The 20,308-nt window shown below is 32.5% G+C and overlaps 1 protein-coding gene across 1 annotated transcript in view; it reads left to right on the top strand.

Moving 5' to 3' along the window:
• LOC129222521 (protein PTCD3 homolog, mitochondrial-like) overlaps nt 1-20,308 on the top strand; it is a 79,384-nt gene that overhangs the window by 49,074 nt on the left and 10,002 nt on the right. The window contains exons 13-19 of the mRNA XM_054857033.1: nt 261-411; nt 998-1,048; nt 5,499-5,576; nt 11,004-11,032; nt 11,159-11,268; nt 14,064-14,142; nt 19,399-19,489. Coding sequence (XP_054713008.1) covers nt 261-411; nt 998-1,048; nt 5,499-5,576; nt 11,004-11,032; nt 11,159-11,268; nt 14,064-14,142; nt 19,399-19,489 — 589 coding nt within the window. The remainder of the gene's footprint in view (nt 1-260; nt 412-997; nt 1,049-5,498; nt 5,577-11,003; nt 11,033-11,158; nt 11,269-14,063; nt 14,143-19,398; nt 19,490-20,308) is intronic.

Below are 20,308 nucleotides of genomic sequence, written 5' to 3'. Positions count from 1 at the left end.
AGTGGTCAAAATTACTAGTTTGCAGTAATTTTTTTCCTTGAATAAATGCATTATTAGAAACTTTTCTGTTAATGTTTAAGTATTTAAATATAATTTGTACATGACATCATGCAGAAATGTGTCATTATTATTCAATTTAAAAGAAAAGTTTTCCAAACTAGTATTTCTTTACCCATTAGAGTTAGTATCTATTTTTAATTTTATGCTTTTGATTGTAATTTGCATTTCGGATTAAAGCAAGTATTTTTTTCCAATTTTAGTACATTTTGCGAAGCATGCAATCTGCTGGTGTTTCCCCTGATCTATACACGATGAATGCTGTTCTAAGTGTCTTGTCTCGAACAAAACGGTGGAAGAGATCGAAGCAGCTCGCCTTAAACATTTTGTCTGAAATGAAGAGTCTACAGATAGGTGGAGTTTTGCTTTAATGCCAATATTTCTCTTAATTTAGTAGTATTTGCTAAATTTGTACTTCATTTATTCATTTGAAATAATTGAGTAGTATTGTGAAACTAAATTTTTATCACTTTGGTTAAGTTGATTTGACTACATTTTTTTCCGTTGTATGACAGACAGAGACTCCTGAATTTTGATGCCTTCTCCCAACTTCTTAACAAGAAAAATATCTCCTGAATTTCAGACAAACAGCGAAATTTTCGAAATAGGGATTTTTCAGTGATTAGAATTTCAAGAAAAATCCTTAAACAGTAAAACGACCATGATGGCAAGAACGAAACCTTTTCATACATTAAACACTCAAGATTCCCGCCCCCTCCCCCCTTAGTAACAGCACAGATTAAAGGGTCAATTCTCTATGGTGGCTTAGTGAGTATTTCCCCAGCATAAAAAAGCTTTGGTTTCATTGAATAATTAAATCCTGCAAATACTACTCCAATATACTATTTTTGATTTTTCGTTACCCCTTTAAAATCATATCATTACATTTAACCTGTATGGAAAGATTTATATTCAATTAAATTTTTGCTTTTCATTTTAGAGCCAAGTCTGGGTACATACTATCACATACTCGAAATTTATAACTTGGATTGTAAGTAATTCTGAAATTTTAATTGTATTTAACTATAAAAATGTCTAAATAAATTCTACCATGGGCAGGAAAAGGGCAGTAACTGAACATTTTTCATTTTTTTACATTTTTGCCATCGATTGTAATTTAGCTTTATTGTATTAGCTTGCTTATTTGGTTTTGGCTGAAAAAAATGTCGAATTCTAACATTTCTCTATTGTTAGTGTTGAATCCACCACACATTTCTTCAAGTATTTCGAAAACAGTAGATATCTGCAGATACTGCCGTTTACCTGCCCACGGCAGAATTGTCTTGAATTCTGCTGTGTGCAGGTAAATGGCAGTATCTGCAGAAATGAGTTTTCGAGATATTTGAAGAAACGCGTTTTGGATTCCATACTAACGATAGGGAGATGCTGGATCTAGATGTCTTTTTCCGCCTTTTTTTTCAGTGGAAACCAAATAAGCGAACTTGTGCAATAAAGATAACGTACAACAGATGACAAAAATGAAAAATTTGCAGTTACTGCCCTTTACCTGCACACGGCAGTCTGCTGAAACAGTTGTTGTTATATATATTATATATATATATTTTTTGTAAGTCATGAATATACAGTCAAACCTCATTAAACCGCCCCCCCCCCCCACAAACTGCCTGTCTCTTAGTTTGAAGAGAAACGGGGGGGGGGGAACATTCTGTATAATAAGGCAATACAAATTCCCTCCTTAAATTGCTACCCCACTGTCCGCCAACCGCCATTGATTTTCAAGGGAAACTGCATATTTGGTATGATAACATTACTATTTAAACTGCCATCGCCATCTTGAAAGACCATGCCAAACAATTCAAACTTGGAGATAAATCATTAAGGAGAGTGAATGTACATGATGAGACACAAAAGAACATCATGAAATGTCACACACACCTGCCACTAAGCCCCATAAAAGTGCACCTAGATTAGCCACTCCACCAAGTACACCAGGTAAAAGTGTACAGCTTTCTTTTCTCTTTTTCTGTTTAACCCGTTCGCACCCAGCGTCACGCGGACGCTACGCAACAATTCCTCTTATCAGTCCAGCGGCACGTATCCGCTACGCGCTCTGATCGACGCTGACGTCCCAGCGTCACATATACGCTTTCTCGAAATGGAACGATTGAATTGAATATTCAAACGATAATAGATGGCTCTAAATGGCTATAACTTTGATCATATTCGAGTCACATGGTATTTGACCTTCATGTACACGCTTTAGTTTCTTATTTGGACCTCTCAATGGGATAGATTTTTTTTTATGTAAACAACAGTGAATCACTGCTCTGCGCATACGATTTATGAGGTCTCAATTGCTCTTGTTTATATCTTTGCTTCTCTTTTTTGTTGCAAGTAATTGAAAGAGATATACATCTAGCTGAATAAATTATGGGGGAGGGGGAGGAAGGTTAAAATATTTTTGCGTATGTGTTCCAGACTTTTGGGATTCCCCGTTCGATGAGAGTACAGGAATGATTTCAAGCCGCACTGAAGTTTATGATTATTTTTGAATCCTTTCTGATATTGTTCTTCTTTATTTATTCTCTTTTATTTGGAGACTGGAACATTGCAATAAAAATGGTTAGCGAAGTGAGTGAAAGGGAATGTTTTCGAGAGAATTATGAAGCAATTTTGAGACTTGCTGCGTGGGAATTTAACTAGTTTAAATTCGTTGACCTAAGTTGTTTTAATTAAAATTACATAAGGAACATATTTTTTTGCTACATTTCTTTTTCTTTGATTGCACACTCACGATGTCTAACTCTAACTTTGTTTTTGTGCACATATTATTTATCTTTAGGCACATAGTTAAAGTTTTAGTATTCTACTTGTTTCACTCCCTTCTAATAATGTAATAGTCTTTATATTAATAATTAGTAATCAGTAGTACATTGTTTAAGCAAATTTAAAATTTCAAGTCATTATTTTGAAATGCTGATTTTATATGAATATTTTTGTTCAGTTAGGCTTAACTGCTGTAAATGCTCGGGCCGATGGCGGCGTTCCATTTCGGAACGTTCGGTCCCGTAGCAGCGCTTCGTTTTCCATGCGCTGGTCCTCAAGGGGTTAATCCACCCCCTGTAGCACTCAGTTCCCAAGGTGCTTTGTTTCCAACATCTCCATGACATTTTCACTTGACTTGATCTTATCAGCCCTCACACACCTTTCAACCTTTCCATTTTGACATTTCACTACTCAGCTTTGAAAGCACTCATTCTTTACCCTTTTTCTGTTCTGGTCAGGGGGGGGGGAGGCTTTAATCAGTAATTGACGTTGTATACAGACTTCAGCAAACAGCAGTTCGTAGCACAATTCTCTGACATTGTCTTCTTTTGCTTCGTTCTGGAAAAATTTCGACAGCAATCTTAAACTGGCACGGAAAAATTCTATTTTGGGTGTTTCAGAATAAAATTAATGCACAAGCCATCAATTTAAAGCTGAAATTTTTAAACTTCTGAGAGAATCAAGTAGCCATCAGTGACACACTGCAAGAAAACCAATTTATGATGCTTTTCTTTTTCAAGTTCATGTGGAGCAGAAAATACATGCTTTCAAATTTCTTTTCATGAAGACATGCATTTGCACAGGATTTTTGGAAATTCGTTAAACCGACACCCTCTACTTCTGCCAACTTTCAGTCTGTCACTTAGTTTGGCAGTTTAACGAGGTTCGACTGTACTATGTTAATGTATATTTGCTCTTATTTAAATATATTTACATCATCATTAACATTAATTCAACTACTGTATTCTTATTGAAGAAAAAAGGATGCTCAAAAGTTTTTTTTTTTTTTTTTTTTTTGAAGTATCTAATTTTATCCCGTAATTTTACATTGACCAATTACTAAATTAGGTTTTACCTATGTCATAATTAATCTGTAAGTTAAGTGTGTATTTTGTATATTTACCAAAACTTGAAACTATAAGATGCTACATATCTGGTTCAACAATTTTCTATCTTTAAAGAATAAACAAGCAACAGTGGGTGATTTTCAAATGAATTAACACATTATGTGCGACATAAGTTAGAAATTTTTGTTGTTATAAACATTAAAACATTCATAGGTTCAAATTTCTTACAATTTCTGGCCACTGCTCTTCTAAGAGGGACAAAAGATACTTCAATAAAAATAAAGCACAAATAAACAATTTTAAAAAGTTAAAATTTTAACTGCTTTTGTTTGGTTTGAATCATCTTACTTCTCATATAAACGTTGCAGTATGTCTTTATAAATCTTGTAGGGGATGGCAATGTTATCTTTTGAGCAAAATGTCAACCTTTACCCTTTAATAAACTAATATTTGTTCTGTTTCTACTTCTGGAGATTAAAGTAGTCGTCTGAGAGATACAGAAAATGATAAAAATTGAGTTTTCTAAAATGTTGATGTGTTTCCTTTTGATAGATTATTACTCATATTGTTAAGTGATATAGTATTAATGGGTTATTAAAATCCATATGCAGCTCAAAACTGCTGAAATGCATTTAATTTAATGTGGTAGATTCTGGTTAATTACATACTCAAAAGCTTTAAAATGTGTATTGAAAGAAATTCTCTTTTCAGTTAAGTAAAATAAATACAAAAAGAGAAGTAAAAATGGTCACATGGCTCAACATTTGCTTTTGTTACCGAAAAACAAAAATAGGAAAATTCTTTTGTAGTATCACTTAAAAAGGAATGTTCGAAATAAAAAATTTATAAAATGAAACATGTTGACTATCAAGTTTTTAAAACTAAGAATTATTTTTCATGGATTTCTTTTCACTGCTTCTGTGTTTTATTGCTTTTTGTTTCTGAAAAATATAAAATAGTATCCCAAAGTTTGAAAATTTATAGAAAAAGTATGCAACTTAAAATTGGTCATTTAAAATCATTTTGTCTATACTTAGGCAGTAAAATAATATTTACTAAGTGTTTCTTATTTTACTATACTGAAAACCATGGGTGCTCATATGGGGGGGGGGGGGGCAAGTCGGGGCTTACCCCCTCCCCTTAGAAATTACAACTTCCTTGCAGTTAGTTCTTCTCCTTTGCAAAACTGTAAAAACATTTTTTTCTCATGCCATTAATGAATAAGTTATTAAAAATGTCAAATTTTAATAACTCTAAATCTGTACGGAAATTGATTTCCATAGGGAAAATATCTAAGCCCCCCCCCCCCCTTTAATTTTTGCATATGGGCTCCCATGCTTAAAACTGAACATAACATCTGGCAAGGTGTTAGATCATACTGAAAGGCTAGAACTATTTTTAAATTGTTGTTAATGTTTAAAGAATGGTATGCTAGAAATTGCCAATGTCAAATTTATACTACTAACTGTTTGATTTACAGGTTTCAACAAAGGAACTAGTGATTTTGCTAATAATATGATGATTGCATTTAACAACAAAAAAGTTTTTAAGTATTAAGTTACGTAATATTTCTTCTTTTTTTTTCAGTTCCAGACAATAGTGCTTTATATTCAATAATGAATCATATTGAAGGAAAAGAGTGGTCAATTAGGCATCCTACTGATGGTTGGTACAGCTTTTTAACCAATGAACTTAAAAATAATTGACAAATATTTTATTGTTCACTGGTTACTATGTATGTGTATTTGTGTAAAACATTAATTACATATTAAGGTTAATGCACTTTCATAGCTTTATTGTGGTGGAGAAAATGAATGTTGAACATTATTTTTGGATGATGTTTATTTTTAATTTGGTATAATATGTAATTTTTTGTTCAATTTAAAGGAAAGTTTTTGCAACTTTTCTGGTGAATTAGATTTTTGAGCTATTTTTGATTAGAATTGGCATGCTGATTTCAAAATTGTAGTTAGTTTTCTTCTATCAGGTCAGGTTTTCTCTCCACACTTTATGTGAAAGTGACCCATATGACCACTTTCCACGGGGGAGTATGTATCACAGGAAGCCTTACTGCTCTCCTATTGGCTGATATGAACCTAAACCTTTTAAAATTAAAATAAACTGCTTCTTTTCCCAAAAAATTTTTAGTATTTATGCCAACGTTTAATTAACTTTGTTGTCCAGACAAAAAAGTGATTTTTAGTAACGAATGAAAAATTTTATGTTTATCAGAAGCAGAGCCATGCTGGCCCACCGGGACGAATCCCAGTGCGCCCTCCTTTTACGGCGTCCCTTTCTTCATCTTTTTCATTTTGACTGCAGGTGTATTTTTTTCAGAAAGCGCCACAACTATGTTTTTTGAAAGCACAATGAATGAAAATAATCCAATTTAATAAAAGTATAAATGTGTCAAACAAAAACCGAATACGGAAGTGAACAATGCAGAGCTGGATCTAGGGAGAGCACGCCGTAGCTCTTGTACCTGCAGGGCCTGCTCTAGTAATTTTATTGTCCAAGACAATGTTGACAAGTGCCACCCCATGAGCAAAGGCTCACTGCTACATTTTGAGCTGGAAAAAAAAACCCCTAATTAACAAACTTCAGTTTTTTTTTCCTCCTTTTTTCTTTGTTTCCTTATATTTTGCCATCCTGAAATTTGCCGCCCCTAAAATCTGCTGCCCTAGGCGGTGGCACAGGTCGCCTATCCCAAGAGTCAGGTCTACCCCATCCTGCGGCGGAACTTCTGGGGGCGGCAAATACATCCTATTTGTGCTTCGCTGAAACTTTTATGTGTTTTCATTGAAACTTAATGTAGAGATTTGAAAAAAGGTGAATAGATGAGGCTCTGGATCAGTTAGACACAAAAGGGTACAAAAGTTGAATGGCCTTCCCTTGACTTCACCAAACATTGCCTAAAAATGCATTTTCCTATCTCGGATTTCGAAAAATGTCACCCACCTCCTAACCTAGCAACTCAACATGTAGCCTGAAATTTAGTTTTTAAAACTGAAATTAGTCAGAAAGGATTACGTAGCAAAGATAGCCTGAAATTGCATCTTTAATATTCCAATTCGGAAAACTTTCCGAGGGAGATCTCCAAATCCTCCTTCTTACGTTTCTAAAATTAGCCTAAAATTGAATTTTCCAAACTTCAATTTTGAAAAAACTGCAGTCCCACCCCCCTCCCATTCCTTTCCCTTAGGTCAACACAGAAAACTGAACATTTTTAAAAGCATAAGAGAAAAGAAGAATTTAAAAATTTTAGAGGGTGAACCCTCGAATTCTCCCTTTCTAAAGATAGTCTAACTTTTACTAAGTTTCGAAAACGTTTTGGGAGGAAATCTCGAATCCCCTCCCTGCGAAGCTGCCCCCTTCCACCTTAACCAAACAAACCTACATGCTGCATTTCTAAAACTTCAAAGTCAAACAACAACCGAAGCCGAGACTTCGAATCCCAAGTATCAGCAAAGATAGTGCAAAAAATTACGTCTTAAATACTTATATTCATTACAATTTACAGCAAAAATCATGAAATCCTATTCCTTTCATGGAATTCTGTTCCTTGTCACCAAAGATAGAGTTCAAAATCGAAAATTTTCTAGAAAAAACCTCCGAATTTTCCGCATTCCTTTAACGACATAAAATTGCGTTTTTAAAAGTTTTATTTTGGAAAATGTCCTGGAAGGGTTCCCGAATGCCAAATGTCACGAAGCTTCTCTCATAGTAACTTCAATTTTGAAAAATAATTGGAGGGGAGCCTCAAACCTTCATTTGCTAAAATTAGCTATGTTTCACGTCATTTTGAAAAATTTCTGTGGGAGAAAATCCAGATCCCCCCTTAAATTTTTTTCCGCAAAAGATTGACTTAAACTAGGTTTTAAAAAAATTGGAAGTTTGTTTGATCTGCGATTCCTTCTCCCTCCCCTACCCCTTTCCTGTCTTTTCTCTGACATTCCACATGCAGCCTAAAATTGGTCTTTTAGTACGTGTAATTTTTGAAATCTATCTTTTGTTCCAAGCAATAAATAGCACAGAAAAGGAATTTTTCCGTTTTAAATTTATCAAATGTTTAACAAGTTCACTCTAATACTTTTTTCTTTCTCATGTTAGTTAAACCTTGTTAGCAATTCAAATAACGGTGGGTAAGGGAGGCAGCTTCAAGTCAAGACATTCCCAAAAGTAATGTCTGTCTCTTCCTAAAAATTCCTACAGAAACAAATGTCCATTGCCCAATGGTGTGCTTTAGAGTTTTATCGTCCCTATGCGAAATTAGTTTAAAAAGTCGATAAATAATCATTTTTGTTATTTATTTATTCTTTCCTATAACTTCATTATCACGCACTACAGCGCACACCAACCCCAGCGCATAAAAATCAACAATTATTTTGACATTTTATTACGAAACTAGTGGTACCCACACAGCTTTGCCTGTAGTAGAAAATTAAAACGTCATTTGTTTCACCTGTATAATGGATGAGGAATTTCTCGCCACTTTGCTACGTTAATTTGATCGCCCATGGTCGCATATTGGTAGTTTGCTCGTCAACGTTATGATAATTTGCTGTGTTACTTTGCTCCCCTATGGTCACATATGGTAGTTTTTTCATCCACATTATGGTAATTCGTTATGTTAATTTGCTCGCCCATGGTCGCATATGGTACTTTGCACATCCACGTTATGGTAATTTGCTAGTCCACATTATGGTAATTTTGTTTGTCCACCTTATGATAATTTGTTCGGTAAAATGTTCTTAAAATTGGAAAAGAAGAAGAACAAAGTTGAATTTTCGAAAAATCGCCTTGAGGTGCACACCCCCATGCTACTAATTTTGTGCCAAATTTCACGAAAATCGGCCGAACTTTCTAGGCTCTATGCTCGTCACAGAGATCCAGACAGAGATACTTTCAGATTATTTATTTTTAACGATTGCTGTACTATGTGAATTTAAAAAAATAAAAAAAAAAAAGAAAAGAAACAGACACTACGAAATTTGCGAAAACAAACATTTATTTAAAAAAAAGAAAAATCTAGAGGCAAATAAGTTACGATATCATTAAAAAAAAAGAAAAAAAAACAATCTACTGAAGATAAACTTTTTTTAGCAGCAAATCGAATAAATTAAGTTTGAAAATCTAAAGAAATAGATAAATCACTTTAATCGATACTAGTGCTAGAGCATTAAGAAGAGCATTAGTCATTGTTGGTCTTAAATACGTTTTAATTTAAGCTTTGAGAATGAGCGTACTGCAGAGGCAACTGTAACTGGTACAGTTAGTCAAATTCGTAAAGCAATTAACAATATTTGGTAAAGCATCTTGGACTTCGTGTTCAAACAAATATTTAAGTGTATCTAGTGTTGAAGTTAAAGTTTCTGGAATGAAATTTACAAAAACTGTTCACTCTGTGTGTAAATCAGTTCCATTCACATCTCGTCTAATTTCAACGCAAGTTATTGCAATTAGTAATTAAGTCATACTCTTCTAAAGTTTTAAATGCTGGAATATTGCTCAGAAATCCAAATTTCTTGTTGAAGTTTTATTTGTTGAAAGTGTTCTCAGTGGACAAGCAAAACCAAATAGCAAAATGATCAACAAAAATCCATATCGCTACATTAATTTATTGCATGATAATTTGCAATTTTCTCACTAAAAATTAAAAGGTAGAAATTTCTCTTGAAAGTAAAAATGTGAAAATAAATAAGTAAATATAAAAAGACAAATTTTCTGTTTCTTTTATCTTTTCAGAGTACAATCAGGAACACTAAGTAGCACTGTGTCACATAGAAATATTTTATTTGATATAGGGTTTCTGTTTTTCTTAATTTATGGTTAATAATCTGGTTTTTCCTGGCATCCTTAAAACAAAGTAAGACAAAAGTCTCTTTACTGTTTGTGATTGTGTTCCCGCCGCTGTTATTCCGTCGGTCGGAGTAATTTGGGTGGAATGGCTCAGCGCTGCATTTATGCTGAAATAAAATGCGAAAAATTATTTCTAGCCTATCCAGTAGCAGCTTTACATTCTTGCTCCTGTATCCTAATCTACCGAGCAAACTAGAAATAATTTTTCACATTCTATCTGAGCATTAATGCTGCGCTCCCCATTCCTTCCAAATCTCCATCAATTTTAACAGAGATTTCTTTAAAGAGTAAATCATAGTCTTTATTATATTTTCGCCGTAGATGACATTTTTTGAAGAAACAGTGTTATTATAGTGACGGGAATACCTTCCGTAATAAATTTTACACTTGGATAGTTGAATTGGACAAAAACATTTTGAGATCCGTATCCACGGATCTTGACACTAATGATCCGGATCCGTATCAGCGGATCTACTTTTTTAACAATTCGGCACATCACTAATATGTATATTGTTTTATGAAAAAAAAGAACGACATGCTTCATTTCTTAACTTCTCTTGTTTTTAATTTTATTTTTATTAGTCACTCCCCACCCCATATTATAAATTAGTTACATCCCCCCAATTATTTTAGGAATACACCCCTGACTTGAAAAATCAGGTGCCCCCAAGCTGGTCCTTCCACCCCCTTCTTTGGGTGCCCATCATGGACCTGATCAGAAGCACAAAAGTCTTTTTTGAGGGGGGGGGGATATGCAATTATTGCTGCCCTAAAAAATATTTTCTTTTCTTCTTTTTTTTATGATTTGTATTTTCATTTTGTGAATTGGTCAAGTTCAGTCGTAAGTAGAATTAAAAATTGAGATTATTTTCAACTGAATTGAATTGACTGAAATTGAGATCATTTTAAATTTAGAGACCAAAATTTATTCAAAAACCTGTCACAGATCTAAGTCAGCCGAATCATTGTTCCCCAGTGTTACTGTGTTTGTGATAAGTGAGCAATAAGATGAGAATTAATTGTTAATCTACTATCGTTAATGTTATTTTATCCGCTTGTTTTGCTTTTATGGGTCATTATTTTAATTGTTAACTTATGTTTTAAAACACATATTTAGTGAATAAGCTTTGTTTCTGATTTCTTGTTTACATTAAGTATCTCATTATTTAACTTTTCTTTTCACTCAGTTTCTTTTTTTCTAACTCCATTAATCATACCTAAATTTATTTTCAGTTCGATTTTTCTGTGCTGCTATGGAATTGGTAAGCTATAAATTTCTAATATAATTGATTTTTTTTGCTTGTATTCATAACAATATTATCTTCAGAAATTATTGAAGTTACAATGAACTTTTACATGAATAATTTTTGTTAATTGACTTCTTCCAGTGTTGGAAAAATGCCCGTGACAAAGAATTAGCTTATCGTATTAACAAACTTCTGGAGTTCGGCAACAATTGTAAACTTCTAGGCAATGCAATTTTAGAGTCTTTATATTAGTAAGTTATTGTTTAGTTTTCCCCTTTTTTTTATTGAAGAATGTATTTTTTGTGAAATAGGGCACAAACTGTATGGCAGAAGTCCCACTGTCAACTAAAAAGTGACTAAAGCTACTGTTTTGAAGAGCTACTGTTTCAGTCAAATTATGGCAAAAATCGAATATTTTGCATTTAATTGTGAAAAAAAGCTAGTTTTTCATTGAAAAATTCCCTTTTTTTTTCTTTCCCCTAGTTAAATAAAATGTCAGAAAAATTGAAAAATCACCCATAAGTTTATCCCTTACTTTCTAAAAAAAAAAGCAATGTTTTCTTACATTTATTTTTCGAAAATGAGCATTTTAAAAAGTAGGGAAATGTAATTTACATAAAAAATAAATACCTTTGTGCTTGAAAATTTAATGAATGAATTACTAACGTATTAATGCACAAAAATTGCAAATTACTGCAGAAACACATTCATGATCAGAATTGCTTAGTGTTCATATTTTTGAAAGTTTCGTTTTTTTCAAAATTTTTTTGTACAAAAGTTTTGTTTATGCAATTTTTTTTAATGGTTAGTTTTTGAGATCATGATTTTTGTGAAAAATTTTTCCTACACTGCAATTTTTATTTTACTGTTGTGTGCATTCTGAACCAATGTCGGTAAAATTTTGCTTTTCAATTTCTTGTAGCTTCTTTGCATTCTTTTTTTAAAAAAGGGCACTAGTTTTTACATAGTCGGAAATATTGCAAATGGGATATTTCTCATTATTTCTATGCAGTCTATCTTTTACATTTGTTTTTAATTAACAATCAGATAAAACTAAATTATTACCAGAAAATGTCAGTACTTTTTCCTTGGTGTTCCTTCAAAAGAGTTAGATAAAAGTGTGGAAATTTTTTTTCTTTCATGAGTTGTTCTGGGAAATTTTTTGGAAAATTTGCCCCACATATAGGTCTAGCCCTCTGCTGTCAGTGGTTCTGCTTACATACCACGCAGCCAAGATATGACTATTTATTGAAGTATCATTGCATTAATCTAATATATAAAAGTCACCTGTCACGGTGTTAGTTATTGACCTCCTTTATAACAATTCGACCGATTTTTATGATATTTTTTATGTGAATTTGTTAGGTATAAGAATAGGACATAAAGTATATTTCATATCGCTAGATAGTTTGGAAGTCCCTTTTTAGATTTTTTTTTTTTTTTTTTGCGATATTCTGGCAAATTATCGGGACATGGCCCCATTAGATGGCACTTTGAAAATTCTCAATGATTTAAAATTTTGTTTTTTGCCATTTTCTATTTGTAACAAATAATATGTTTGAAACTAATTTAAGCAAGGCTTTTGCAATGGTTTTCAATTTCGCTCTTTGATTCTCTACTGTCATGTCACGGTGTTTGTGTTTGAACCCCTCCAAAACAGCTTAACCGTTTTTTATGAAATTTTTTATGTGTATTTGGCAGGTATGAGAATAGGTCGTAATGTATATATCATACCAATAGGTAATTAGTGTGTCTCTATCTAGAATTTTTTTTGGCTATCAAGTGTCAAAAATTACACGATGCTTTGGCAAAACATCGAAAAACTCTCAAAGATTTGAAATTTTTATTTGTTGCCATCTGCTATTTGTTAAAAAATACAATGCTTGAATAATTTAAGCAAAGCTTTTGCAATGATTTTCAATTTCACTCTTTGATTCTTTTGCAGGGATTAAAGAATGGAAATGTGAAACTTTGAGTTTATAGGTATTTTTTGATTCCCAATTTTGAAAAAAAAAAGTGTCAAAAAAAAAAATCTGGATAGTGACATTTTGATTATACCTCTGGCAGTTTTGGTGGGTCAAGGTGCATTTTTTTCGGGGGAAGTGGGTGGGGTAGATGCACCATGTGAAACTAGCAAAACATTTCTCATTTTGCCAATTCTTGCCAAAATGAGTATCATCATAAATCATCAAATATGATATAGTGATGACATCGCATTATCCGTTGCATCATTTGGCATTGCAATAACTTTATTGGATGGATGCAGAACAGCTCATTCAGCATTTAAGCTGCCACTGAATATTCAAAATAATCCTGACGCAGTGTAACAAATATACTTACCACAAAAAAAAAAAAAACGTTTTTTTCAATAAAAAATAAATATATACGTCACCTCGAATTTAGCTCACTGAGTTGAAATTTTCGCAAAAGAAAAAAACATATATCACACTCATACATATTCAGACCCATTAAAAGATTTCAATGTTCACTGATGAAAATAATATAGATAGAGAGTTTGATCAATCAACGTTTTTATTTGAGGCTAATTTATTAATTTAGTTCTGAAACCTTTTGTGTTTACAAAGAGTTGGCTTATATAAAAAAAGTATAATTAATTCTCTTTCATTGCCACCTAAACATGTAGTAGTATTTACAATTTGAAAATGTAAAACTGAAATATTTTTGTGGCTTTCGTTATACTTTTTTGTTTTTTGAGCATTTATTCTCTTGTTTAGTGGTCACAAATCTCTTCCTTAAAGTTTGCAAAGAACAAATATTACGTGTAGTAGGATCAGTTTATTCTTATGCGCCCTAGTGATTTTGATATATTTTTAAAACTTATGCTTATGCTATGATTTGCCTTTAAAGATATAATTATAAATTTCCTACTTAAGAAAAAGTAGTCATTCATAAAAAATTATCTTATATAGAAAATAAGGATAAAATTGTAATTTTTGGTTGTTTGTAATGTCAAAATACATTTTCAGGTAATATTGATTTCTTTACTGGTACTTTATGGTTTATTTATTAATCTTCTTTTCTTCAGCAAATCCTTTTTTAGATTATTATGTGAAGTTGAAGATTTAGATAAAATGATGGTGTTTTATGAGAAGTATGTCCCAAATGTAAGTTTCATTTTTTTACTTTTATTGCCCTGAACTGTTTTACCAAAGTTTGATTGCATTTTTATATAACAATCAATTGACAAAAATTCCTGAAGAAGCAAAATTCTTGATTGAAAGAGAAAATCTGAAATAAAAATACCTCAGATTTCCAGTAAAACCTGATAATTTCTTAACTTTTTTAATTAGGGGATCAGCTTATGTACGGATCTGATCTGCTAATTCTGTAACAAAAAATTTATCATTTCTGTGATGCGTGCGCAAATGATAAATCACCAACTACTGCCAAATATTACTTCTTACTTGTGTAGTTTGTTTTTTTAAAAAGAAATTAACGTTAAATCAAGTTGGTTGCTTTGCTTCTATAATTTGGCTTGTTTGTTTTTTCCAGCCAAAACAAAAATGAAATGGCTCCAAAAATGAAATGGCTCAGCTGTTGTTGTTCAGATTTCTCTAAAAATGCAGTCACTTGCCCCTTGAAAATACTGCATAAGATACCCCCCCCCCCCTTCCCCCTCCTGCTTATGATTTGAACGAAAAAAAAATTAGATAAGACAAGCATCAGGGGCGTAGTTAAGGGGGGGGGTTTGGGGACAACCCCCCCCCCCCGAAACGTTAGTGTCAAAAAAAAAAAAAAAAGAGAAAAAGAAGAGGGGAGAGAAAGAAAAAAAGAGGAAAAAGAAAGAAAATCACTACAACGTTTTTCTGTGTAACAAAGGTCAAAAATTCACTTCTCTCCCCCCCTCCCCCAATGCCATTGAAAATCTGCCCATGAGTGACCCTCAAGTATAAAGACGCCTCCCTCTGCTGCGACAATTTTTTGATAATTGAAATTTGACACTTCGCTTTAGAAATGAGATAGTTTGTTAAATCCACGTATAGGCAGCCTTTCTTTGTCATAGATTCTGCAAATTTTTAAATATGTTTAATTTTATGAGCCGCGCAGTGAGACTATTGCATACAGTCGAATCTGTATATTTTGAATTTCACATTTAAAAAAAATCGAGATAATGAGGTTTTGAATTACGGAGGCTTTAAGAAACTTTTTATAGAAATTTGAAATATGATGGTGAAAATTTGAAATCTATACTAAAGACAATATGGGCTCTTGATTAAAATTCCTCTTTATTAGTTTTGTTAGGTATTTATTCTATTATTACATTATTAAGTGCTTTATTGCGAGTTTAAGGAATCATTTTGACAGTAAAAGAAACTTTAAGCATATCTTTTTCAAGAAAAAGTCTTTTATTGCTATTTGGTACCTGATTTTTTTTTGGATTCATTATTTATCCTCTTGAGGTTAGCAATTGCAGCAAATCTAACTTGGCCAGTAGTCTACGATTTTCCTTTTTTCATCACTTCAAAAAAAACTTATACTTTCTTTTCACTCCTATCATTTCGGTTTTCTAAGGAATCACAATTTTAAGAAAGAGAGCAACCAAAGAACAGTACTAATCCAGATAAGAGAGCGAAATGGCTTTTAACTTGAATGACCTTTAACTATGAACTTTAATGTTCATCTTAACATGCCAAACCTGTGAATTTCACCCTTTAACTCCTCTTCCAAGAGAGTGCGCGAAACGACTATCCTTTGGTTAATCTTCCTGGAAAGCCTATTCGTGGAACGCATTTACTGCCTCCTCAGCTCTCGAAGACAATTCCTCTGTTTCTGAGTTGATGAAAATGTTCTTGTTTGCTGCTTTGAAGATCATTGGGCTTCGAATCCGAAAATGATTGCATAACCGGAATTCGAGACGATAGAGGTTTTTGTTGGTCTGGTCTCGTGTGTGTCACAGGTCATAGTCAAAACTACCTTTGCTAACCAGAGTATCCATTGCAATCACATTGATTCTTCAGCCAGTATTTACTACGTATTCTTTTGGAAACGTACAGTCTGTTTAAAGTAGTACATTCTAAGTGAAAGTTGTTGCATAATGAAACGAACAAGACCGATAACAAGCTTTTTTCAACTGAAAGAAAAAAATTAAAATGACGAAAAGGATTGCTCTAAAAAGAGAAAGTTAACGTCGTCTGAAGAAAACGAAGTACAGTCTGCAAAGCAGCGTTAGTCCCATCGGACCCTTCTGAAGGTAATTTTATTCTAATTCAAAAGAAAAACTGCATAGCATTACATGAATAAAATGTTTAAAAACGAGATGAATCTAGATTATTTCTATTACCTTGGTTCAGATTAAAAAGTAGAAAATAAAAAAGACTTCTGTTCATAATACCCGAAAATTGCTGTTGCTCTCTCAAATAGATATTTATGTAAATTCTAAAGCAGCTAATAAAATAAAAATAAATATCTTTATAGATATATCTTTATAAATATAATATCTTTATAGTCTGACCACCGATGAGATTGAAAGTCAAACATCCAGTTTACAGGCGGAAATGGAAGTATCTATTAGCTTTCAGGGATGCCAGCTTTTGTAGATGTGTGTTAGCCTCTAAATTAAGCAGTCACACTGAAATGAACGGAACACACTTATCAGATATTTGATTTCCCCCTGATTTGGAGAGACTGGTGTTGACAAGACGTTGCTAGAAAATTTCAATTTAAATTAAATGGAAGGAAAAGAAAAAAAAGTTGAATTTTCCATAACATTAAAAAAATAAAAAATTCTTTGCTTTTGTTTTGTTTGACACAAGTATCGGAATTGGGGCACCCCATTCCAAAGTATGTAAGATTCACCTCCCTCTTATTTTTTTTAATACTAAAGAAATTTACACACACACACATATATATATATATATATATATATATATATATATATATAAGAAGAAACCCCCCCCCCCCGAAAGTCGGGTCTAGCTACGCCTCTGACAAGCAAAATCAAAAATTTGAACTTAGAACTACAAACAGATAGATAGAAAAAATGATGGCTTGAGATACAGTTACCAGCTTTTAAGCTATTGCCTTTGAGCATCTTGTGTTAGACTTTTATAACGGCTAAATTGAAAAATATTCCAACATTTTTACCAGCTTGGCAATATTTTTGCTTTTATAGTAAGATGTTTTAACATCAGTTTGGGAGAATATTATAAGTTTTAAACTTTTGATGCTAAACTAAACAGAGAACAGCTCTTGTGTATTGCAACATGCAAACAGTCAATAAAAGAGTATTTTTAAACGTTCCTAATTAAATGCATTGGGAAAATGTAAAAGGGGTATAGTTGTAATATTGTTCATTTTTAGCATTTTCATGTTTTTTATTGAGCTTAGTGCAGAAATGATTGTGTTCCAGTTATGCACCGGAATTCCGAATTTTCATTTGTGTGTTGACACGGGAACTCCGGTATTTTTTGTTATGCTATTGTATCTCCCCACTTCCACAAGTTTTTTCCTTATCCCACATTTTTGGCGATATGCTGTTAATTGTTAATGATATTCATCATGTAGACCTGCTTAAGTTCCATTCTAAATTTAGTTCGCTTTAATAAATTCTTTTCTTTGCCGTTTTTATACTTTTGATGCCTTCATTTTGAAAACTGCAATCTCTTTGCATTAAAAATGAGAATCGATTTTGTTAGATTTGTTTGACTTCAGATTAAACATCCTTAAGCAAAAATCTGTTCTTTGAGTCAAAAGGTAAAAATTTGTGTTCCTGGTCCAATTTTATTTTTGTTTCAACTACTTAGATAGTACTTGTTGTTCATAGTAGATCTTTAAAATGCAATTGTAAAATAATTTTACTTAAATAAATTAGTTATAGGCCGCTTTTAAACTTTTCAACGCTTTCATTTTGAAAATTGAGATATTTGAACATCTCCAATGAGGATCTGATTTTTTACGTTTTCGATGCTTACTACAACTTGTTCAGGGGCAAACAAATATAATTTCTCTTCATTTTAGTAAAATCGTTTAGTTGAAAAGTTGTTTACGTAGAGATTGAAAAAAATAAAAAATGGTTTAACAAGTCAAATACTTCTTGTAACAGTATTGTCCTTATTTTATGATTGGAGACATAAAATGTGAAAAATTTAGAATGTTGAATGGTGTAAAGATTTTTAAGCATTCGGGACCCATCCCCTCCAAGAGTAATAGCGCACCCCTTCCCCTCCGTCTTGAAAATGAAACTCCCAAGAATGTTACCCCCTCCACCCTCTGTTATTGAAAAAGAAAAAATACTCTTAAAACAACCCCCAAAAAATTTCAGTGGCATAATTTATGTCTTGACCCCCCCCCCCCCTCCCAATACATTACTAATATGTAGAATTTTTGAAATTTCAAATTTAATTTCTCACAAAATCATTTGGTTTTCCACAAAATTATTTCATTTTTCAGAAAATCAATGGACCCTGTGAAAATTCCTGGACAGTCTCCTGCATTTGCTAATCATAATATTTTAACAACCATGCTAGTTCCATAATGCAGAGCACTTATATGCACTTGCACATAACTTTGCATTTTTGCTGCTAAAGATGATATTGGAGTTGAGAGGCACAGCTTTTTTTGCCCAAAATGTTTAAGAAGTATTTGAGTTTGCTGATAATGGGGTGGTTTCCTTCAATCAAAAGTGCTACTTTTAGTCATTAAAATGGATAGAATGAGCAAAAAAAAAAAAAAAAAACATGGACCCAGAAAATACTTTCCTTTTCCCAACAGTTTTTTTTAATTAATTTTTTAAAATGTCTGATTTTTCAATCAAGGTGTGGTCTTTATGACGTCACAAATGATGCACTTTGCCGCATCTTTCTACTACGTTTCCACGTTATGATAATCAAGCAGCGAATTAAAATTGCACTACGCTTGCTATCAACCATATTGTTGCCAATACACGTGAATAAAGATGCAAATTAAATATTTAGCTCTGTGAATGGCAACACAGAATGGCATTTCATCATTTGTGATGTCATCGCCAAGAAACAAATGAAAACTCACCAATTTAAGTAATTTTTAAAAATATTAAACTTAAACAAATTATCTAAAAAATAGTCAGATCCTTTGTTTTTAAGCATGCTCTTTCAGAAAAAAATACTTTTAAAATTTTGGAAACGACCCCATTCTCCATTTTATCTAGGCTTACCAGCTTGTAGTTAAAGATTAATGTAAGAAGGGTGAGCATTTGCGATTAATAAAAAGCATAAGACAAAGGTACATAATTGAAAACTTTCCACATTCTTAACAGCTAATTTCAACAATTGTATCTTAAAAGTTTTTAACTATAGAAATCAAGTTTTCTGAAAAATTTTTATGTGTTCCTACGTAAGTTCTGATTTATTATAAAATGCTTTGAAATATTTTTTTCTTTCTAGATTTATACTCCAGAACCAAGTGTTACTTATGAAATTATACAGGCTATTCATTTTAATGGGTTGTATACTTACTTACCACGGCTCTGTTCTGGTAAGTATTAAAAGAATATTACCAATGTAGTTTAAAATGTGCTCTTTGGTCTTAGATGTGATATCTCAGTTAAGACCAAAGAATTAAGTAAATGTATCAATGAGCGGGGCTGGAGAGTCGGAAGAAAAATTGCCCACTCTGACTCCAACTCCTGGATTTTAAAGCATCCGACTCCAACTCTGACTCCCACTTTTTATTATTATTTTCCCCCCTAATCCCCCTTTCTCATGGGAAGGGGGGGGGGAAACCTTAAATAGAGATTGAAATAGTAATTCCTTTTAATGAAATTTTCACATTGTATTTTATTGTAAATCTCAGATGTATACAACATTAGAAATTCAATTTGAAAATCAAATTATCCAATCGTTGCAATTTCTAAAGTGAGATTACTAAAAAATCCCATTTTAAAAAAATGAATAAGATTAATTTGCTCCCCCTTTAATGTTGAACTAACAGATTTTTATCAAATCCTGTGCTTTCAATTTTTGAAAGCTGTAACTTGAGGGATTTTTTTTTTTTTTTTGCTTAGTCAAAAAACTTTTCTTGACAGGTGGAGGTCCTCCCCTCTCCCGAGGGACACTCATCTGGTGGGTACCACATAAACTTAATCTCAGAGTTTATAAAAATTGAAATACTTTAAATCTGAAAAAATTCCCCAATAATATTCCCCTAAATCTTAAATTTTATCTTAAAGATTTCAACGAAAATTTCGCTTTAATTTGGGGGGAGAGGTCAATTTCATGTACGTCTGGAGCAAATTTTACCCGAAATGTGTTGATATACAGCTTTGTATAAATAGCTTTTACTATAGCTGCATTT

This window comes from Uloborus diversus, chromosome 5 (genome assembly GCF_026930045.1).
Source record: "Uloborus diversus isolate 005 chromosome 5, Udiv.v.3.1, whole genome shotgun sequence".
Classification (NCBI taxonomy): Eukaryota; Metazoa; Arthropoda; class Arachnida; order Araneae; family Uloboridae; genus Uloborus; species Uloborus diversus.
The sequence above is the reverse complement of the archived record's forward strand: the minus strand, read 5'-3'. Positions and strand labels throughout refer to the sequence as shown.